This window comes from Muscardinus avellanarius (genome assembly GCF_963383645.1).
Source record: "Muscardinus avellanarius genome assembly, chromosome: 6".
Lineage (NCBI taxonomy): Eukaryota > Metazoa > Chordata > Mammalia > Rodentia > Gliridae > Muscardinus > Muscardinus avellanarius.
The window spans coordinates 138242186-138264688 of record NC_137791.1 but is presented as its reverse complement, the minus strand read 5'-3'; the positions used below and the strand labels follow the sequence as shown (position 1 = coordinate 138264688).

At 47.2% G+C, this 22503-nt stretch overlaps 1 protein-coding gene across 9 annotated transcripts in view; it reads left to right on the top strand.

Annotated features, from left to right (window-relative positions):
- Positions 1-22503, top strand: part of ADD1 (adducin 1) — a gene marked incomplete at both ends in the record, with an annotated part of 48855 nt that overhangs the window by 9329 nt on the left and 17023 nt on the right. For all 9 annotated transcript variants that reach the window (XM_080697876.1, XM_080697871.1, XM_080697870.1 and 6 more), the window contains 6 exons: positions 6539-6690; positions 14542-14622; positions 14865-15014; positions 17826-17969; positions 18068-18166; positions 18818-18994. In XM_080697876.1, coding sequence (XP_080554002.1) covers positions 6539-6690; positions 14542-14622; positions 14865-15014; positions 17826-17969; positions 18068-18166; positions 18818-18994 — 803 coding nt within the window. The remainder of the gene's footprint in view (positions 1-6538; positions 6691-14541; positions 14623-14864; positions 15015-17825; positions 17970-18067; positions 18167-18817; positions 18995-22503) is intronic.

Genomic DNA, 22503 nt, shown 5'->3' with positions numbered 1-22503 from the left:
CTCATAGCGTTGAGTGTTTTAGAAATTAATGTTTTAGTTAGTTGTGGTAAACAATAGGCTGTAAACCCGCATGCTTGTAATCCCAGTATTTGAGAGGCTGAGACAGGAGGATCCAGATTTGCAGTCAGCCTCAGCAACTGTGAGGCCCTCTTCAATTTAGTGAGACCTGTTTCAAAATAAAGAATTAAAAAATTGGGCTGAGGGTGTAGCTTGGAGGTAGAATGTCCCTGGATTCAGTCCCCAGCACCCCCCCGCCCACACAGGATAGAATTAACAGTATCATCTGGGCCTAGAGTTTCCTTTTTCTTTGTTTCATTATTTATTTATTTATTTATTTATTTTTTGCGGTACTAGAGATGAAACCCAGGGGTGAATATTCTACCTTCAAGCTACACCCCCAACCAATTTTTTATTCTTTATTTTGAAACAGGGTGTCATTAAGTTGCAAAGGGCCTCACTAAGTAGCTGAGGCTGTCCATGAACCGTGATCTACCAGTCTCAGCCTCCAAATATATTTGTAGCTGAAGATTTAGCTTATCTAGAAAGAACTATTCAGGATGTCTGTTTTTTTCTGGAGGGAGATTAGGTAGCTTATGTCTTTCAGAGATTTAAAAAATTTTATCTAAGGTAAAGAACTTGCTGATTTAGTTCATATGATCCTATTATTATTATCATCATCATCATCATCATCATCATCATTTTGAATGTGTGGTACTGGAGATCAAACCTAGGGGTATCCTACCTTCAGGCCATACCTCCCTTTTTATTCTTATTTGGAAAACAAGGTCTTGCTAGGTTGCTGAGAGTCTTGCTAAGTTGCTGGGACTGGTCCTGAACCTGTGATCCTTCCATCCCAGTCTCCCAAGTACTTCTGGGATTACAAGTATGTGCCACCATGTCCATCTTTATTATTGTAATGATAGTCTCTCTCCAATCATAGTGATGTGTTCTCTATTCTCTTTTATTGCTAAGTATGGCTAGAGGTTTATCTTTCTTTTTTCTTCTTTTCTTTCTTATTTTTGCGGTACTGGGGACAGACCTAGGGGCATTGTACCTCCGAGCTACACCCCCAGCCCTATTTTCTAGTCTTTTTATTTTTGAAACAGGTTCTCACTGAGTTGTGAAGGGCCTTGCTAAGTAGCTGAGGCTGTCTGCGAACCATGATCCTCCGGTTGTAGCCTTCTGAATGCTGGGATTACAAGCGTGTGCCACCTCGCCCGGCCTAGAGGTTTATTTTATAATTTTAGTATTTAATTATTTTTGGTTTTGGAAATTGAACCTAGGGGCCTTCTACCTCTGAGCTACACCCCAGCCCTATTTTATTTTTAATTTTAAAACAGGGTCTCGTTCGGGGGGGGGGGGGCGCACGCGGGGCCCGCCGGCACCACCCCCCCCCAACCCCGAAGGTCTGGAGGCCCTGGGTCCTGGGCGGGGGTGGGCGGCCCAGCCTACCCCCGGGAAGGCATGGTGCCAGGCAGGAGGCTGAGCCCGAGTTCCGGGAGGCCAGGTACAAACAGGAGGCCCAGCCGCAAGGTACAGAGGAACCCAGCACTGCTGTGCTGCGCCAGGCCGTGGTGCGCTTAGAACAGCAGATTCTGCTCTGTGTGGTGAGGCTGTTGGACTCCGCTCTTGGAAGGGAGAAAAGAAAAAAAATTCATCACTACCAAGTGCCTGATCCCATAACCTCCTCAAACCACACATACTGTCTTCTCTTATTTAAAAAAAAAGAAAAGAGAAAAGAAAAATATTGTAGAGGGGTCAAGATGGCCATGGCGGCAGCCAGGATACTGGAGATACAGACAAAACATATCCAATTGAACTGGAACTTTTGGAAAAATTCCCTATGAAGGAGGACTGCTTCTTCTCTACATCGTTAAGAATCCTGGACATTACCTGTAAGGAGATAGTCTAGCGGAGACCTAGGAGGAAGGCGGTGTTGGCAGCGGTAGTCGTGATGGCGGTGGAGGCTTGTATTTGGGAGAGGCAGAAACCTGATCCAACCCACCCTGATCTTCTGAAGAAATTACCTCAAAGGTCGAATGCTCCTGTCGCACATGCTTAGGAATACTGGACAACATGCAGTGTGGGAAAAGAGCGTGGGAAAGATTTGAAATGGTGGAGGCAGCGGCAATGTCAGTGGCAAGCAAAGCCGGTGCTGGGGCCTCTAAGGCCAGGATAGGAGCCTGCCGAGGGGTGAGACCAGTGACGGGGACAGCAAAGCTGGGATTGGAGCCTGCCGTGAGGCAAGGCTGGTGCTGGGGCCTCCGAGGCCGGGATCGGAGCCTGCCGAGGGGCTAGGTTGGTGCCAGGGCCAGCGAGGCGGGGATTGGAGCCTGCCAAGGGGTTAGGCCGGTGCCAGGGCCAGCGAGGCTGGGATTGGAGCCTGCCGTGAGGCATGGCTGGTGCTGGGTCTCCGAGGCTAGGATCAGAGCCTGCCGAGGGGTTAGGTTGGTGTCAGGGCCAGCAAGGCAAGGATCGGAGCCTGCCGTGAGGCAAGGCTGCTACTGAGGCCTCCGAGGCCAGGATTGGAGCCTGCCGAGGGGTTAGGTCAGTGCCAGGGCCAGCGAGGCTGGGATCGGAGCCTGCCGAGGGGTTAGGCTGGTGCCGGGGCCAGTGAGACCGGGATCAGAGCCTACAGTGAGGCAAGGCTGGTGCTGGGGCCTCCGAGGCTGGGATTGGAGCCTGCCAAGGGGCTAGGCCGGTGCCGGGGCCAGATCGGAGCCTGATGATGGGTTAGGCTGGTGCTGGGGTCAGCGAGACCGGGATTGGAGCCAGCCATGAGGCAATGCCGGTGCTGGGGCCTCCGAGGCTGGGATCTGAGCCTGCCATGGTGCAAGGCTGGTTCTGGGGCCTCTGAGGCCAGCATCAGAGCCTGCCCAGTGGTTAGGCTGGTGCTGGGGCCAGCAAGGCCGGGATTGGAGCCTGCCATGAGGCATGGCCGGTGCTGGGCCTCCGAGGCCGAGATCAGAGCCAGCTGTGAGGCAAGGCTGGAGCTGTGGCCTCTGAGGCTGGGATCAGAGCCTGCCAAGGGGTTAGGCCGGTGCCGGGGCCAGCGAGGCCGGGATTGGAGCCTGCTTTGAGGCATGGCTGGTGCTGGGGCCTCTGAGGCCGGGATCGGAGCCTGCCAAGGGGTTAGGTTGGTGCTAGGGTCAGCGAGGCCGGGATTGGAGCCTGCCGTGAGGCAAAGCCGGTGCTTGGGCCTCCGAGGCCGGGATTGGAGCCAGCCAATGGGTTAGTTCAGTGCAGGGGCCAGCATGAGAGGCCCCGGCACTGGCCTCTCATGATCAGGGCCTCCCATGAGGCAAGTCCGGTGCTGGAGCCAGCGAGGTCGGGATCAGAGTTCTCCGGGTGGCCAGGCCACTACTAGGGCCATCAACAGTAGGATCCGAAATTGCAAGGCGGCATGCACAGAGAAATATTACAGAAAATAAAAACCAGATGCTTCCCCTCATTAGCAAAAACTAGGAGGAAAGGGGTAACAGGAGGAGGTCGAGTTGTAGAAAGGGCCCTATTGAGAAGCAATTAAGGTGACCAATCAGAGGGGATGGGATGGGGGAGGATGGAACCTCTTTAAAACTCATGAGGTATGTAAACAAATGTGTCAAAGATAATCACCAGCCAGGGGTGGTGGCACATGCATGCTTGTAATCCCAGCATTTGGGAGGCTGAGACCTGGAGGATTGTGGTTGGCGGACAGCCTCAGCTACTTAGGCCCTCTGCAACTCAGTGAGACCCGGTTTCAAAATAAAGAATTAAAAAAAAAAAAATAGGGCAGGGGGTGTAGCTTGGAGGTCAAATGCCCCTAGGTTCCATCCCCAGACCTTCAAAAAAAAGATAATCACCAATCAAGCGTGGGATCAAGGGAGAGAGAGGGAATGGGATGGGGATTGGATGAGAGCTAATTGGATGATACGTGCTTGTATATCCTCTCAAGTCTTGTATTCCAATGTGATATATGATTACAATGCACCAATAAACAACAACAACAACAAAAAAGAAACAGAGTCTCAGGAAGTTACAGAGGACCTCACTAAGTTGCTGAGACTGGCTGCAAATCTGCAATCCTCCTGTTTCAGCCTCCCAAGTACTGGGTTTACAAGCTTGCACCACCACGCTCAGACTAATTTTATTTTTTTATCTTCACAAATAACTGTTTTTTTTTTTGAGGGGGGAGGTAGGGGATTGGCCCCAGGGACATTCTACCTCTGAGCCAAATCTCAGCCCTATTTTATTTCTATTTTGAAACAGGATCTCGCTAGGTTGATGAGAGTCTCACTGCTCACTGAGGCTTTCAACAAACCCGCAATCCTGTTGTCTCAGTCTTCTAAGTATTGGGATTACAAGCATGTTTCACCATTCTCAGCTCTAACTTTTGATTTAATGAAAAATCTTAAATTGAGCCGGGCGTGGTAGCGCACGCTTGTAATCCCAGCACTTGGGAGGCTGAGGCAGGAGGATTGCACAGGTTCAAAGCCAGCCTCAACTACTTAGTGAGGCTTTTAGCAACTTAGTGAGACCCTGTTTCCAAATAAAATATCAAATAGGTTTGGGAGTATAGCCCAGAGGTAGAAAGCCTCTGAGTTCCACCCCCAGTACCATAAAAAAAAAAAAAAAAATCTTAAATTGAGCCATTGCAGCGGCACATGGCTATAATCCCAGTAGTTGCAAGCTAAATCAGGAGTATTACAGATTTGAGGTCAAGCTAAGCAATTTAGCAAAGGCCTTCAGCAACTTAGTGAGACCTTGTTTCAAAATAAGCAAAATAGGCGGGGCATGGTGGCACATGTTTGTAATCCCAACATTTGGGAGGCTGAGACCAGAGGATCGCGGTTCAAGGACAGCCTCAGCTACTTAGGGAGGCCCTCCGCAACTTAGTGAGACCCTGTTTAAAAATTAAAAATAAAAAATAGAGCAGGGGGTGTGGCTCAGAGGTCGAATGCCCCTGGGTTCCATTCTTAGACCTGCAAAAAAAAAAAAATGCTGGGGTATAGTTCAGAGACACCCCCACCCCGAGTTAAATCTCTAGTGTTGTAAACAGACACACAAATCCATCCCTTAAATAGATTTTATTCATTTCTTTGTGTGTGTGTGGGTGTAGTGATTGAACCCAAGGTTATTCTATCTGTGAGCTACACCCCAGCCCTGTTTTTATTTTTGGTTTGGAAACAGGGTCTTAGCTGGTGATGCAGGTTTGTAATCCCAGTATTTGGGATGCTGAGGATTGTAGGTTCAAGACTAGCTTCAGCAATTTAGTGAGGCCCAGTTTCAAAATAAAAATAGGGCTGGGGGTGTAGCTCAGAGGTAGAATGTACCTGGGTTCAATCCTCAGTGCTACAGAAAACAAACAAAAAAACAGCTCCTCACTAGGTAGCTGAGAATCTCACTACACTGCTGATGAAACCTGTGCTCCTCCTGTCTCATTCTTCCAAACTGGGATTATAGGCACATGTTTTCTTCATTACACACACACACACACACACACACACACACACACACACACACACACACACACACACACTACCCACCCACCCACTCAGGGGCATTGTACCTTTGAACTACATCCCCATTCCCAGCCCTATTTTTTATTCTTTATTTGGAAACAAAGTCTCACAAAGTAGCTGAGGTACCTGAGGCTGGCTGTAAATCCTGATCCTCCTATCTCAGCCTCCCAATTACTGGGATTACAAGTGAGGCCACCACACCTAGCTTCTAATAAATGTTTTTAATGGTCTGAATTTCCTTTTCAGCATGCTTTGCTTGCATCCCATAGATTTGACTTTTTTTTCTTTTTGTGTTACTGGAACTGGAACCCAGGAGTATTCTACTTCTGAGCTATTCCCCCAGCCCTATTTTATTCTTTTATTTTAAACCAGGGTCTCACTAAGTTGTGGAGGTTAGCTGTGAACCTGTGAGCCTCCTGTCTCTGCCTCCCAAGTACTGGGATTACAAGCATGTGGCACCATGCCCGGTTTGGCTGTCTTTTTAACAATTTATTTCTAAGCTGGGATCATAGCCAGCCCCAGCAATTTAGTGAGTCCTTCTTCAACTTAGTTGAGACCCTGTTTTAAAATTAAAAATAAAATAGGGCGAGATGTAGCTCAGAGTAGAGTGCCCCTTGAGTTGAATCTCTAATACTGCAAAAATAAATAAATAAATAAATAAAATTTAAAAATAAAAACTTGAGCCAGGCATGGTGGCACATGCTTGTAATCTCAGTACCTGCTAGGCTGAGACAGGAGGATCACAGGTTCGCAGGTAGCCTTAGCTACTTAGTGATGCCCTCCACAACTTCATGAGACCCTGTTTTTAAAATAAAGTATCAAGCTGGGAGTGCAGCTCGGAGGTAGAATGCCCCTGGGTTCATTTCTCAGTACAAACAAATAATATAAAAACTTATTTTTAATAATGGTAGAGTGCATGGTCTTTTTGTCTTGATGTTTTTGAGACTGGTCTAACGTGGAAGATAAATATGTTATGACTTGTTATCTGATATACATGTGATAGGAAATACTAATCTTTGAGTCTTATTTTATTTCAGGTCTGGGTATGGTGACACCCGTGAATGACCTGAGAGGATCTGATTCCATTGCATATGATAAAGGGGAGAAGTTGCTGCGGTGTAAATTGGCAGCCTTTTATAGACTCGCAGACCTCTTTGGGTGGTCCCAGCTGATCTACAACCACATCACAGTGAGTACGCAGTGAGGGGGAGCATCAATGGCGTGTGAGGGTGCAGGTCTGCTACCTGCCTCTCTTCATTCAGAAGAGGGAGATGGCCTGGCTTCTGGGAATCTTGGAACACCTCTTCAGAGTCTTTTTTGGGGGAGAGGATCTGAAAGGAGTTTATTAGCATCAGGTGAATGGTGAGAGGTAGAGTGAGATCATTAAAACCTTTTTTTATTCAATTTAGCAGTTCACACAGTTTATTCATCAATATAATAGCAGAGAACCTCCATCATGATAGACAGAAGGCAGATAGACACAGGGTGGATCTCTGGGTATATTCTTTATACAGACTAGTGAGGGCCTTTAGGTGTCACAACATGTGGCAAGTATGATTTGTGGCATGTCAACAGCCATTCATCCCCCATTCTTTCTTCCTAAAAGAATCCTGATTGTATCAGTGGAGACACTAGGCCATACCAGGCAGTGCCAACACTGTTCCCCTTTGCCAGGGCTTTCCCAGGATGCCTGTGAGCCAGTGCCTCCCATGAAATGTAAAATGAAAACCACTGGAGACTTTGGGGACAGATTTCATTCCCAAGTAAAAGATCAGCTTGAAAAGAGAAAGCCTGTTACTCCAGCTTTTGATTGGGTTTGAAATATCTGGCATAATAACAAACCGTACTGTATTCACTGAAGAAACAAGAACAGACAGCAAATATCACAAGGACCCTCGTGAAGAAGGACAGGAAGAACCGGATCCTTAATAACACCATTGCCACCCAAGCACTGGGTTGCCTAGCATCTTACGTGCTATTTAAAAATTGTCCAGTGGCCTCTCAGATGTTTTCAACAGCGTTTTTTAAGTTGCCTAGCGCTAACTCTGGTTCCACGATTTTCATGAGTAAGAGGAGGCTACAGTGTGGCCGAGGTCCAGCAAGACTTCCTGAATTCTAAGACAGATGCTTCTACGAGACTGTTCACTCATGTGGTGTCAAGCTTGGTAAACCCTTTGTCATAAATCTCATCCTACAGGTGCTTTTCTATTTCCAGGGGAGGACATTTCAAGTTCGGTCACCAAAAAGACTTAGTCTTTGATTACGTAGTGCCAAATTGAAAGTGTAAATAGGCATGACCTTTTATTTTATTTATTTATTTATTTTTTTGCGGTTCTGGGGATTGAACCCAGGGGCGTTCTAACACCAAGCCACTCCCCCACTCTTCAGATTCTTAATCCTAGAGAGTAATCTGAGAATTGGCAAGTTTGGGTTAGAAGCTATAAGAACAGATCTGCTGGGCATGGTTGGTGCACACTTGTAATCCCGCAACTTTGGGAGGCTGAGACAGGAGGATCGTGGTTTGTGGACAGCCTCAGCTACTTAGGCCCTTTGCAAATCAGTGAGTCCCTGTTTCAAAATAAAAAATCAGGCTGGGGGTGTATCTCGGAGGTAGAATGCCCCTGGGTTCCATCTTCCATCTTTCATCTTTAGCACTGCAAAAAACAACAACAACAACAACAACAACAAGAAAAACCAAAAACCCCAGCGATCTTTAGAGCTTCTTTCTTACATGTTAACATAAAAAATGAGTGTTATGCTTAAAAACCTAAGCATGAAGTTGTTTTCTTCCCACATCTCCAAGGCCTGTGCCTCCCCCACTCGTTTCCTCAGCCTCTCCAGTTGGTAACAGATGTTGCTGAACGTCTTCTTTCTGCGTTCCGCACACCGTTTTCACTTGCTTCTCAATGGACACCAAGAGCCGGCTCTTGGGTGGCTCCTTCACACTCTGACCATTGGCCTTTGCTTATCCTCTCCTGTTCAGCCTGCTCTCCTGGAGGAGCACCTCAGTGATACTCCTTGGCAGGCTGCTGCTGCTGCTGCATCTGAGCAGCCAGGTGCTGCTGTGGAAGGCCTCACTGCAGGACTGGAGCACTTCCCACAGATTAGCCCTCCACTTCAGCGAGACCCACGCTGCCTGGCAGCCAGCCAGAGGAAGTCTTTTTACAGGCGCACTGGTATATAAGCCTTCTCTGCTAACCTCAAAACCCCTGACCTCCAGCCGGGCGTGGTGCGCACGCTTGTGATCCCAGCATTCGGGAGGCTGAGACCAGAGGATCGCGGTTCGTGGCCAGCCTCAGCTACTTAGTGAGGCCCTCTGCAACTTAGTAAGACCCCGTCTCAAAATAAAGAATAAAAAATAGGGGAGGGGATGTAGCTCGGAGGTGGAATGCCCCTGGGTTCCATCTCCAGACCTGCAAAAAGCAAAAAAACAAAACCTGACCTCCTCCCAGCAAATGACCTTATGTCACAGAAAAATGAGGAACCATTACTGACATTTGTAGCCATTCTGTATTCCTGACCACCGTTACAGTATCACACTCACAGCAAAGCTGGCTCTCCTGGCTTCTCAGATTACCAAGGCAGGCCCTTTGACCATCTGCCTGCCCTCCCTTCCTCTCTTCCTTCTTCCAAGGCTTTTGTATTTGAACTGATTCCTTCCTTTGTTTTTGTTTTTTTTTATACAAATTTTTTATTGAAAATAAATATTTAAACTGTACTTGGTGCCCTCTCCCCCGCCCCAGTTTTCCCTTCCCCCCTCCCACCAATGGTTGTCCAGGGTAACATGCCATATTCATACTTGTACACATATTCGGATGTGGACCCTCATTAATCAAGTTCAGCCTTCCCCTTCTCCTGTCTTTCCATTCAAGCTCTGCTGAGATTTCCCCTCCATTATCAAGAGTCCCTCTGGTATCCCCTATGCTCCCTAGTTTGGGCATATTAGAGGAACTTCCTTTGGTTTTTAAACTTATTCTGAGCTCGTTTTTTCAAAATTTATTTTATGTAAATTTTATTTTATTTTCATGTTACGTGCTATGGTAACATGTGTGCCTTAATGTGTGCCTTATCCAGAGGTCTAAAAAAGTCAGTCCTATCAGTACTCGGATCTCAGCCAGTGCTAATAGCTGCTTAGATGGTTTACCACTTCATCCCATGCTCACACATGTTAGGAGGGTTTTCCAGTGTGGACTTGTAACCCTCGTCCTGGACCTGAGCCTCCTGCAGTGCTGGACTCGAGCCCACCTTTGTGACCTGAGTGATAGTTTTCTGGGACTTGACCTGGGTCTGTGCTGGAGATACTGAGTTCCATTAATTAATTAATTAATTTATTTATTGTGGTATTGGGGATGGATCCCAGGGGCATTCTACCTCAGAGCTGCACCCCCAGCTCTATTTTTTATTCTTTTTTTTTTTTTTTTTCGGGTCTGGGGAGTAGCCCAGGGGCATTTGACCTCCGAGCTACACCCCCTGCCATATATATTTGGTGGTAGTGGGGGTTCCTGGAAACCCTTCTACCTCCGGGCTACACTCCCAGACCTATTTTTATTATTTTTATTTGGAAACAGAGTCTGTTAAGTCAGCGAGGCTGACTTGAACTTGCGCGATCCTCCTATCTCAGTCTCCCAAGCGCGGGGATTACAAGCGTGCGCCACCACGCCCGGCTCTATTTTTTTTTATTCTTTATTTTGAATCAGGGTCTCCCTAAGTTGCTGAGGCTGTCTGTGGACCTCGATCCTCCGGTCGCAGCCTCCTGAATGCTGGAATCACAAGCGTGCCCACCACACTGAGTTCCCTTTTACCCTCTCTGTTCTTCTTGCTGCCAAAGTGAAAGTTCCAACCTACAGACTGATGATGCTGTTCCCCGGTGGGGCTCAGTCTCCATCGCTGTGCGTGCTGCCCTGCTGCCCTGCTCTGTGCCTTCCTAGCAGCAATCTTCATTAGTTTGGTATATTTCTTTGTTATTGTTTGATCACAGGAACATTGCTTCTTGACAGAAGCCACCGTTGTGGTCCCCCTATGGCCCTAGGATCGGCAATAGCTCCTGGCACGTAGTAGGCATGCCATGAACCCTGTAGGGTGATCACAGAATGAAAGCCCTAGCCGAGCTGAAGTTACTGCCGTAATATGGTGAACAAGAACTTGCCAGGGCCTTTTGACATTTGCTCAGAGTGGTCCAGTTAGCATAGTACCAGGGCCAGCTCTTCCTGGTGCCTATGGGAAAATTGCTGGTCTTTCTGTCTAATTATACCTGACAGAATGCTCTAGTAGGGTCTTCATGCTGAATGGCTGCGCAGAATGTGGCTTCATGGAAATGTTCCAGCTGTTATAGAAGTGTAAGCCATGGCTTTAAAAGCAGCTTCCATTCTTTGTGGGGTTTTAGATGCTTTTTACCAGTAGTCCTGTAATCAGTGCTGTACTTAAGTTTGACTTGTGTAAGTTGTGTGGTTTTTTTCTTTTAATTGTTTAGAAATTGGCAGACTTAAAACATTAAAGTTAAGTGTTTACTTTCCTGTGAATTATTTGCTTGGGTCTTAGTACTGAGTAAAAAGAAACCCAACTTACCAAATATATTGCCTATATTTTGTGAACTAGACCTAGAGTCTTTGAAGAAGAAAGGTATCTAAATTTTTAAATTTATTTTATGATTTATGGCATCCATTTTTGTTATAAGTTATCATATAAATTATAACAGAAAAGAAATATTAACAGTACTTATCAGTGCAATAAAAATGACCCATCAGGTCATTCTGCCCTTTCTTTGAAAGAGGGTCATAGGGATTGCCTGCTAAAGGGATTAGAGGATTGGAGAGGATGGTCTGAATTAGATCTTTTTTTTTAAGATGGCATCGGATTTAGAGAAATCTTTGGCATAAAGGGAAACAGACCAGTTTGGCCTAGATGGCATGGTGGGCTGGACATCCTTTCTTGGTGGTCTTGAGCGGGTGGCTGGGATTTTTTTATCCTGCTGTTGAAATGCTGTCAGATTATCAGAGATTACCTGCGGACTCTGCCAAGGGCTTGGTTCAGCTTCATGCTGGCCTCTAGAGAGTACATCAAGGTGAGGGTCTGGAGTCCATTCTTGTGACCAGGGTAGTAAGCTGCTGATCTCTACTAGAGGTGCAGAGGTGTGTGTGTAGCTCTCCAAATTTTTTTTTTTTTTGGTGCTACTGGGGATTCAACCCTTCTACCTCCAGGCTACACTCCCAGACCTATTTTATATTTTTTATTTGGAAACAGGGTCTCTTAAGCCAGCACGTCTGGCTTCGAACCTGCGCGATCCTCCTGTCTCCACCTCTTAAGCGCGGGTATTATAAGCGTGCGCTACCACGCCCAGCATCCAACTTTTTAATTTTTAATTTCAGGACAGTGTCTCATTAAATTGCCTAGGCTGGCCTCAAACTTTTGATCTTTCTGTCTCAGCCTCCCAAGTCAATGGGATTACAGGTGTATGCCACCATGCCTAGCAAAATAGATACATTTGACTATGTTTGAAATAAACTTCTCACTAAAATCTTGTTATCATGAAAAGATCATAAAAGAATGAAAATGAGAATTTTATAACCTAGCTGGGTTAATAATTCCCACCTATAATTCCCACTTCTTGAGAGGGCAAGAAAATAAAAAAATAAAAGGGGCTGGAGGTGTTGCATGGAGATAGAATGTTCCTGGGTTTAATCCTCAATACCTAACTAACTAACTAAATAAATAAATAATAGGGCTGAGCTTAGCTCAGAAGTAGATTGCCCCTGGATTCAATATCCAGTACCCCCCAAAAAAGCTTTATTATGTAGGAGCCGGGCATGGTGACCTATGCTTGTAATTCCAGCATTTGGGAGGCTGAGACAGGAGGATCGAGGTTCATAGATAGCCTTAGCTACTTAGTGAGGTCCTCTGCAACTGAGACCTTGTTTCAAAATAAAGAATAAAAAATCAGGCTTGGTACTGTGTAGCTTGGAGGTAGAATGCCCCTGGATTCCATCCCCAGCACCCCCCCACAAGTAGGAGCCCTTGTTACCCTCACTTTATTTAAGATAAAGCTTGTTTGTGTTGCATACTAGAAGCAGTGCTGGAAACACAGGTTTCTGCTGAGTGTGGGAAAGAACCTGTGCTTGTCGGTGTCTCCAAGTCTTCCCTACTTAGTGCAGTATAACAGCTCCCATGATATAGTAGGCTTTCTGCAAGTTTGTTGAATGAAAATGAGTCAGGCCTCCTTAGGACACAGGGCATGGCCCCCTCTCTAGACCTGCCCAAGGAGATCCATGGTGTATTTCTGTTTGGGCCATTACAGAAGAAATCCCTTCAAGAGTTAGGAAGTTAGACTAGACACCTGAAGTCCTTTCTTGGTACTGGAGATTGAACCAGGGGTGTTCTACCTCTGAGCTTTTATTTTGAAACAGGGTCTCACTAAGTTGCTGAGGCTGGCCTTGAACCTGTGCTCCTCTTATCTCTCAGGTACTGGATTACAGGTGTGTTCCACCATGCCTAGCCTGAACTTCCCAAAGCCTAGTTAGTATTTTATTTTACTTTGTTTTTTGTGGTAATGGGGATTGAGCCCAGGGACATTCTACTTCTGAGCTACACCCCTAGGCCTTTTTTAATTTTTAATTTTTGTTTGGAAAAGCGTCTTGCTAGGTTGCTGAAAGCCTTACTACCTTGCTGAGACTGGCGCCTAGGTAGTATTTTGAGATCCTTAACCCTGTAGTTAATGTATTTAATCTGTAGTCAGTCTTTTGGATGTATCCCCAGATCATTATAAAACCAGAGGGGCTTTTCTTGTGTGGGCATTACTCAGTCTAGTGTGGTCTGGTGCAGAGTGCGAGATCTGTATCCAGGGACTTGTGGGAGCGGGAGCACACTGCCACGGAAGGCAGGGACGCTCGAGCAGCGGTGGTCGTCCTCACGGATTCCTTGCTTGTGTGCACGGTCCTGGAGTTGTTTGAACCCAGCCCTTTGCCACTGAGCTACACCCCAGATCTTTTCATTTTTTATATTATTTATTTACTTTTTGGTACTGGGGGCGGAACCCAGGGACATTCTATCTCTGAGCTACACCCCAGCCCTATTTTTTTTTTTTTTTTTTTTTTTTGTGGTACTGGGGTGGAAACGAGAGGATTTCTACCTCTGAGCTATACTCCCAGACCTATTTTTTTTTTATATAATTTGTTTGGAAACAGGGTCTCACTAAGTTGCTGAGAGCCTAAGTAGCTGAGGCTGGCTTCGAACCTGTGTGATCTTCCTGTCTCAGCCTCCCAAGTGCGGGGATTCCAGGCGTGCGCCACCACACCCCCAGCCCTATTTTTTTATTCCCTATTTTGAAACAGGGTCTCACTGAGTTGCAAACGGCCTCACTAAGTAGCTGAGGCTGTCCGTGAACCACGATCCTCTTGTCTCAGCTGATCCCAAATGCTGGGATTCCAAGTGTGGCCCACACGCCCAGCTCATTTTTTATTTTTAAGTAGCGTCTCACTAGGTTGCTGAAGCCTGAAACCAGAGATCTCCTGCCTCAGCCTCCCAAGTGCTGGGATTACAGGTGTGTACCACCATGCCTGGCTTCATTGTAGAAGCCTTTAAAAAACAGATCAAGCAGTAAGGAAAGGAAAGATCACTTTCATTTGTGATTTTTGTCATTTTCCATCATCCTACAGGTTTTGAGTATTAACAAAAAACATTTGACTTTTAGAGAGTCGATGTTGATTTTCATTATTCTATCCCAGAGGAGTGATACCTTTTTGCCCTTGTGACTATTTGCTGTAGAGTAAGCTAGTGGGGATTTTAAGGCCTATCAGAGGGCTAGGGTGGTACTGGTTTATTCTCCATAAAGCCAGTTTTCACGAGTGGGCCAAGAAGCACATTAAGTACTCGGTTCCTGTGCAGATGAGGACAGCGCTCCCGCACCTCTTAGCTGTGCTAGGCCCGTGGCTGAAGTCCTTCCCCCAGCTCTCCCAGGAGCTTGTTATCCTGATGGGCCGTGGAGAACAGCCCAGTGGTGCGGTCATTTCAGTTGGACTTCTGCGCTAACTCAGTCATTTTCCCGCAGACCAGGGTGAGTTCCGAGCAGGAGCACTTCCTCATTGTGCCCTTTGGACTTCTCTACAGTGAAGTGACTGCGTCCAGCCTGGTAAGAGTGTCCTCCTCCCTGGCAGCGTGTTTATGCAGATCCTGCTAGAGCTTTGTGTTTTCAAATCCAGTGGCACATGTAAAACCCAAGCAATGGGAGAGTCCTGTCAAACTGTGATTAGTTCGGTTAGAAAAAACCTTTGAGAGAGGTGATAAACCCTTGGACTTAGGTTCTAAGTGGTCTCCAGGGAGGGTAACGCGAAATGCTCTTGACATTCTCAATTTTTGGTTCTTTTGTTTCAGGTTAAGATCAACCTACAGGGAGATATACTGGATCGGGGGAGTACTAACCTAGGAGTAAATCAGGCTGGCTTTACCTTACATTCTGCAATTTATGCCGCACGACCAGACGTGAAATGTATTGTGCACATTCACACACCAGCTGGGGCCGCGGTGAGTGTGCTGCCTGGGACACCTAAAGATTTAGTTAGGCGTGTTTCACATTTCTTCCGAATTGCCCTGGTCTGTTATAACAGGTCAATAAATTGCATTTTGTGGCCTCTTGAGGAAAACCCGTGATATCATTAGGTTTTCTTGAGTGGTGCTGGGGCTCAGACCCAGAGCCTTGGTCATGTTTGGCTAGCCCCTGCTGCTGGCTGTACTCACAGTTCTTAGCGTAACTTCCTTACTTTTTTTCTTTTCCTCTCAAGGGATCTGTTTACTATCTAGGTTTTTTTTTCTTTTCTTTTTTTTTTTGGTGGTACTGGGGTTCCTGGAAGCCCTTCTACTTTTGGGCTACACTCCCAGACCTATTTTTTATATTTTTATTTGGAAACAGGGTCTCTTAAGCCAGCACAGCTGGCTTCGAACCTGCGCAATCCTCCTGTCTCCGCCTCCCAAGCGTGGTGATTACAAGTGTGCGCCACCATGCCCGGCAGTTTACTATCTAGTTTTGAGAAACCCGAAAATGTCTTTGTGTGTGTGTGTGGGGGGGGAGGGTACTGGGGATGGAACCCTTCTACCTCCGGGCTACACTCCCAGACCTATTTTATACTTTTTAAATTTGGAAACAGGGTGTCCTAAGCCAAGGAGGCTGACTTCGAACCTGCGCGATCCTCCTGTCTCCGCCTCCCAAGCATGGGGATTATAAGCATGCGCCACCATGCCTGGCTGAAAATGTCTGTTTGACTTAACAATCGGAGAACCTTGGAGGGTGGAGGCTTGGCCAGAGGGCAGTGCGTTGCCAACCTGGGGAAGTGTGTAAAATGAGAGCAGCAAGCCGAGGCCCTCTGAGGAGCCGTGGGAAGGCGGGGGCAAGGCGGGTGGAGCGGAGGGTGTGCACGTGGGGGCACTGGAGCATGTCCTCCAGCTGTGGGAGTGGGCTGGAGAGAGGGGAGGCTGAGAGCAGAAGCTGCCTGCCCAGCTGCCCCTGGCGTCTGTCCAGGGACAGTGGGACCCAGGCTGGACATGCTGAGCAAGGAGGCCTGGCCTCCCAGCCCCGAGCTTGCCAGGAGCCTGCTGGGCCACTGGCTAAGTTGTCCCTTCTGATGTGCGTGATCCGCCCAACAGAGCCCAGGCCCCTTGCCTTGAAGATGCACGTTCCACTGCTGGATGGAGTCACGTGAACATGGGATATCATAGACTATGCTTTCTGTCACCAATTTTATGCTTTCAGCACTTTGGGGCTCATTGTATGGCAGAACCTTACCGATTTAGTAAGAGTGAATTTTAATCTGCCTTGAAGTTTTAATGTCATGCAGATTGAATTGTTTAGATGAACTTTGGCTCTGGTTTCTTTCATTCTGCCCATGTGGTTCTTGATGTCAACATCAATGTTTTAGTAATATATCATTCTTGGAATGATGTAATTTTTCCTAAAATACTGTATGCTTTTCAACCACCAACAGCTTCGTGGAGTTTTAGAACTATTAGAGGCACCTTTGACCATATGCTTATGAGTAGCTTCCGTGGATGATGATTTAAAAGTTATCAGGGCTAGGTGTGTGTGGCTCAGTGACAGGACACTTGGGTGGCATGCACACAGGTTCAATCCCCTGTAGCTCAAAAAAATTATCAGTATAGTTTTCTTGATTAAGGACCTTTCTTCTGCAATGGCTGATCCTATGAATGGAATTATAGGTGATATTACCCTTTAAGGTTAGCTTTTCTTTTTTTAATGTGGTACTGGGGATTGAACCCAGGGACATTCTATTCTACCTCTGAGCTACACCCCCTACATTTATTTATTTTTGTTTTTTTATTTTGAAACAGGGTCTCACTAAGTTGCAGAGGGCCTCATTAAGTAGCTGAGGGTGACTGCGAACCCAGATCCTCCTGTCTCAGCCTCCCAAGTACTGGGATTACAAGCGTGTGCCACCATGCCCGGCTTAAGGTTAGCTTTTCTCTAGAGACTATGCTATAGATACTGTTTTGACTCTTTCGAGTTTGTGAGTCTAGAAATCTAATTTTGCCATCTGTAGAAGACCTTCAGAATTAGCATTTTCTAAGGCTGACTTTGGGAAATTTGAAGAAATTTAAGGCAATGTGAACATTTATATATATATTTTTTACTTTGAGGCTCAATTTTACATAAATGTACAGAAATTATGCAATATAGTTATCTTAATTTTGATTTTTGTACTAGGGATTGAACCCAGGGACATTCTACTTCTGAGCCACACCCTCAGCCCCTTTTCAAGTTTATATTTTGTTTTAAAACAAGGTCTCCCTACATTGCCAAGAGTCTCACTAAGTTGCTGAGGCTGTCCTTGAACCTACAGTCCTCCTGTCTCAGCCTCCCCAAAGTACTGTGATTATAGGTGTGTTCTGTCATACCCAGATAATTGCCCTAAACTTTTAAAATTGCTTTTATCTAATTTTCAGATGTTTTGCTCTTCCTTACAACTTAAGATGAAAAGTACACAAAACCTCACAGCTCTCGGAGCGCCTCCTTTTGAGACTCAGTGACTCCGAGGAGCCCATTGTGCACTCTTGTTGCTGCATTTGTGACTCATTGTGTCATGAAGTCCTGGCTTGCACAGTTTTTATAATTAGTGCACAATCCCAAAGATGTGGTTTCCCCCGAGGCTTCCCCAGCTATTGGGAGTGAGCCCAGCAGGGAGGCTCATGTTTTGAGCTTGTGGATCCATTCGTTTCTAAGAAGGAAACAAGGCGTGTTCTTGTGTTTTATTTCTGTGAAGAAAATCACTTGCATGTCACACGTTGCACGTTAACGCTGGCCTTTCCTTCCTTCACGGTCCCCAGGTTTCTGCAATGAAATGTGGTCTCTTGCCCATTTCCCCAGAGGCCCTTTCTCTTGGAGAAGTGGCTTATCATGACTACCATGGCATTCTGGTTGATGAAGAGGAAAAGGTTTTGATTCAGAAAAATCTGGGGCCTAGAAGCAAGGTCAGTAGGGTCTCTCTGGTATTTCTGTCTTAGAGAGGAGAAGCGCTCAGAGCTGTCAGTCTTGTGGCCTAGCTCCATAGGACTCCTGTGCTTCTCAGGTGCTCATTCTGCGGAACCACGGGCTTGTGTCGGTTGGAGAGAGCGTTGAGGAGGCCTTCTATTACATCCATAACCTCGTCGTTGCCTGCGAGATCCAGGTAGGTGGTGCCCTTCGCTCGCTGTGTGCTTCTCTGGGGCTTGCGGAGATCTTTTTTGGTAACTGTCTTCTGGCTTGAGCCATTGAGCAGTTTCTCTGCTGAAGATGAGCTCACGGGTTTGGAACTTGACCAGCAGAAATGCCATTTCACTGATTTAAGTTAGCAAGAGATAACTGGGCTTTTCATTTCTAGTCTTTACTCTTCAGGTGCATGAATCGCTAGTGTTTATGGGCTTGTGGGTCCATGGCACTTGCTGTCTGTGTGTCGTACTGACGGTATTTCACCCGACCCTCACACACTCAGCTGGGGCACAGAGGCGGAGGTTCATCCGGCCTCTCAGTGGTGATGCCTCCTGTGGGTCTGTCCAGCTATTTATATCTGCGGGGAAAGATGGCCCGAGTCCTTTAAGGCCCCGAAAGGGGCTTTTCCCTCATTTCTCTTCCGAGAATGAGTGCCCAATGTTTCTGTCTTGCTAGAGAGACCTTTGAAATGACTGTGGGACCCGTGCTGTCACTCTTCATCCCCATCGTTATGAGCTCTCGTGCTCACTTTCTGTTGAAACATGCTTCTGTGCAAGCATCTCCCATAGCATCGGGTCCTCGTGATCGCCCTATGGAGCTCAACCTGTAGTGTTTGTTTGCTTTGGGAAAGGTTCGAACTCTGGCCAGTGCAGGAGGACCGGACAACTTAGTACTGCTGGATCCTGGGAAGTACAAAGCCAAGTCTCGTTCCCCGGGGCCTCCAGCGGGGGAAGGCACTGGAGCGCCTCCCAAGTGGCAGATTGGGGAGCAGGAATTTGAAGCCCTTATGCGGATGCTTGATAATCTGGTAAGGATGGTGCTGCCACTCCATGATAAAGCTATTTTTGTGTGTGTGTGGGTGCGTTTGGGGATGGAACCCAGGGGCATTTGACCTCCAAGCTACACCCTCTGCCCTATTTTTTAATCTTTTTATTTTGAAACCGGGTCTCACTGAGTTGCAGAGGGCCTCACTAAGTAGCTGAGGCTGTCCGTGAACTGTGATCTCCCGTCTCAGCCTCCCGAATGCTGGGATTACAAGCGTGAGCCACCACGGCCGGCTCTAAAGCTATTTTTCTGAAAGCACAAATATTGGCATTTTTATAGCATTTGAAATGGATATTTTCATGTGTATCTGAATTTTAGTTTCAAAAAATTATGAAATATCACCAAGGTTTTTAAGTTCAGGCTAAATCACAATAATACACAGCACACAGTGTAATAAAGGTTTTTCTTTTTCTGTGTGTGTGTGTGTGTTTTACTAGGGATTGAACCCAGGGACATTTTATCTCCAAGCTATGCTCCCAGCCCTTTTCTTTTTTTTTTTTTTTCTTTTCCTTGGTGGTACTGGGGATGGAACCCTTCTACTTCTGGGCTACACTCCCAGACCTATTTTATATTTTTTTATTTGGAAACAGGGTCTCTTGAGCCAGCAGAGGCTGGCTTCAAACCTCTGCGATCCTCTAGTTTCAGCCTCTCAAGCGCGGGGAATACAAGCATGTGCCACCACGCCCAGCCCCAGCCCTTTTCAAAAAAAATTGTTTTGTTTTGAAACAGAGTCTCCCTAAGGTGCTGAGATTCTCATTATGTTGCTGAAGCTATCCTTAAACCCTGAGATCCTCCTGTCTCATTTTCCCAAGTACTGGGATTACAGGTGTGTGCCACCACATTTGGCTGTTTGTGTGTGTGTGTGTGTGTGTGTGTGTGTGTGTGTGTGTGTGTGTGTGTGTATTTTGTGGTATTGGGAGTTATACCTCTGAGCTACACCCCTAGCCCAATATTTTATTCTTTATTTTGAAACAGGATCCAAATTGTGGAGGGCTTCACTGAATTGCTGAGGCTGGTCATGAACCTGTGATCCTCCTGTCTCAGCCTCCCAAGTACTGGGATTACAAGCGTGCGCCACCATGCCCAGCTCAAAGTTATCTTTAAAAACACAGTAATAAGCCAGGCATGGTGGTGTACGCTTGTAATAAGCATTTGGGAGGCTGAGACAGGAGGATCATGGTTCGTGGACAGCCTTAGCTACTTAGTGAGGCCTTCACAACTTAGTGAGACCCTGTTTCAAAATAAAGAATAAAAAAATAGGGCAGGGGGTGTAGCTCAGAGGTTGAATGATTGGGTTTCATCCCCAGACCCGCAACAAAACAAAACAAAAACATAGTAATAGCTGAGTATGGTGGTGCACACTTATAATCCCAATACTTGGAAGGTTGAGACGGGATGATCCCAGGTTTGTGGCCAGCCTTAGCTACTTGTGAAGTCCTCCACAACGTAGTGTGACCCTGTTTCAAAACAAAGATATAAAATAGGGCTGGGCTGGGGCTAGAGCTTGGAGGTATAATAATGCTTCTGGGTTCAGTCCTCAGTACTGCAGCAAAACAAAACAATAAATAAACCTCTGTGTTTGGGCTTGGTGGGGACAGAGTGCTGCTTGCACTCATAGGGCTGCTGGAGTGGCTGTCAGTGTTCTCATGTCCTGTTGGTCCACAGCAAGTCAGAAGTACGTGCTGAAGTTGCCAGCCAGGGTTTGCGTCTGAGCGTTTTAGCCGCTCAGGGCCTGATTGCTGTGCCTCAGCCTGTCCCCTGTCTACTTTAGGAGCTGCTCCTGCAGGTGGACAGAGCCCAGCCTGGGTAGACGCAGGCTTGTGGAGATTCCAGCATTGTGGGTGGGTGAGTGGCCATGTGTGACTGGCCACGTAACAGAATGTGGACCTCACTGCGGGGTGGTTGTAAGGGATTTCATTATTTTGCAAGAATTAAGAAGAGAACCTTATGTGGACAGTGCTCTTGGAAAAAGCCTCAAAGAATATGTAGGATTGTGATAGGCTGAGTCAGAGAAGGAAGGCATTCATGCAAAGACCATGGCCCACCTGAAGACGTAGGCCTGAGGGCGGCGACTTGTGCTGTGAGGTGTTTTCAGGTTCCTGAGATCTGGATTAGCACTGTTCTAAGGGTCAAAGTTGTGGGGTGTGGTGCCTGCAATCCCAGTACTTGATTCATGCATTCAGGACCACTAACTAGAGGGAGAGTGAGACACAGTGCTCTGCTGAGGAGTTCATGGCACAGTAAGAGAGTGGACTAAGCTCCCAGTACCGCCCCATCCCTGGGGCTGCAGAGGACAGTGAGCACAGCGTGGAGGCCGGGCGGGGCCCAGGTTGGTCAAGGAAAGCAGAAAGAGCAGCAGGCAGCGGTGAGGGCAGAAGTTGGGATGAGGCGGCGGCGAGGGTGCTTCAGGACTCACAGTTGGAGGAGCGATGGCCGAAGTCCAAGCTGAGGGTGCACGTCCCAGCCCCGCTCTCCTGCTCGGCACTCAACTGGCGCCCTTCCACCCGGGGCGGCTGAGGACGGGAGCCTGGGGAGGAGCCAGACACACCAGCCCACATCTTGTGTTGCCAGTGTGTTCTGGAGGGGAGGCAGGGGTCCACGTGTGAATGTGTTAGATCATTTAGTGGACACCTGGCTGACACCCAGCCGTCTGCCACCTCTCTGTGCCAAATAACGTCTTCCAGTTTTGCAGCTTAAAGTAACACTAGTATTTCCTGGTTTCCATGGGCGGGATTCCAGGCCAGTTGACCTCAGCCTCCCTCGCTGCAGTCAGGGTGTCAGCCGGCTGGATCCCTCAGAGCACCTCAGGGGAGGATCCACTTTCAGAGAATTCTCTTGTAGCTGCGTCCTGGCAGTGGGCTTCCTGAGAGGCAGCAGGGGAGAGTGACACGTGAGCCGGCTGCACCCTTAGGAAATGCCGTCCATCACCCTCAGATTCCACTGTGAGAAGCGAGTCAGAGGCCTCTCTGTGCGCCAAGGGAGGGGGCCGCCCTAAAGACTGTCACATCCGGCAAGTGCTGAGCGTGGATAAGAGTGGTAGTAGACACCATACCTGCTCATGGACTCCGTCTGCGGGAGTCAGTGAGCCAGCTGGCCCAGCAGAGCTGTGGATTCAGAGAGCTCTGGCATACCTCTATAGTGCCACAAGCAGTCACAGGGCAGAGTGGAAGGTTGAAGTAATGTATAACTCTATGTTATAGTCAAACATAATTTTTTTGAGAATCAGTTGTCATGAGGTCTGTTTAGTCTTATCTAAAGATTTTCATCATTTTTAAGATGTGATTTAAATGGTAAAAATAAAAATAACAGGTGTGGTGGTGACACCTATCTGTAATCCTAGTACTTGGGAGGTTGAGGCAGGAGGATCACAGATTTGAGGCCAGCAGCAATTAGCAAGATCCTGGTTCAAAATAAAAAATAGAAAGGTGGGGTATAGCCAGGTGTGGTGGCACACGCTTGTAATCCCAGCATTCAGGAGGCTGAGACCGGAGG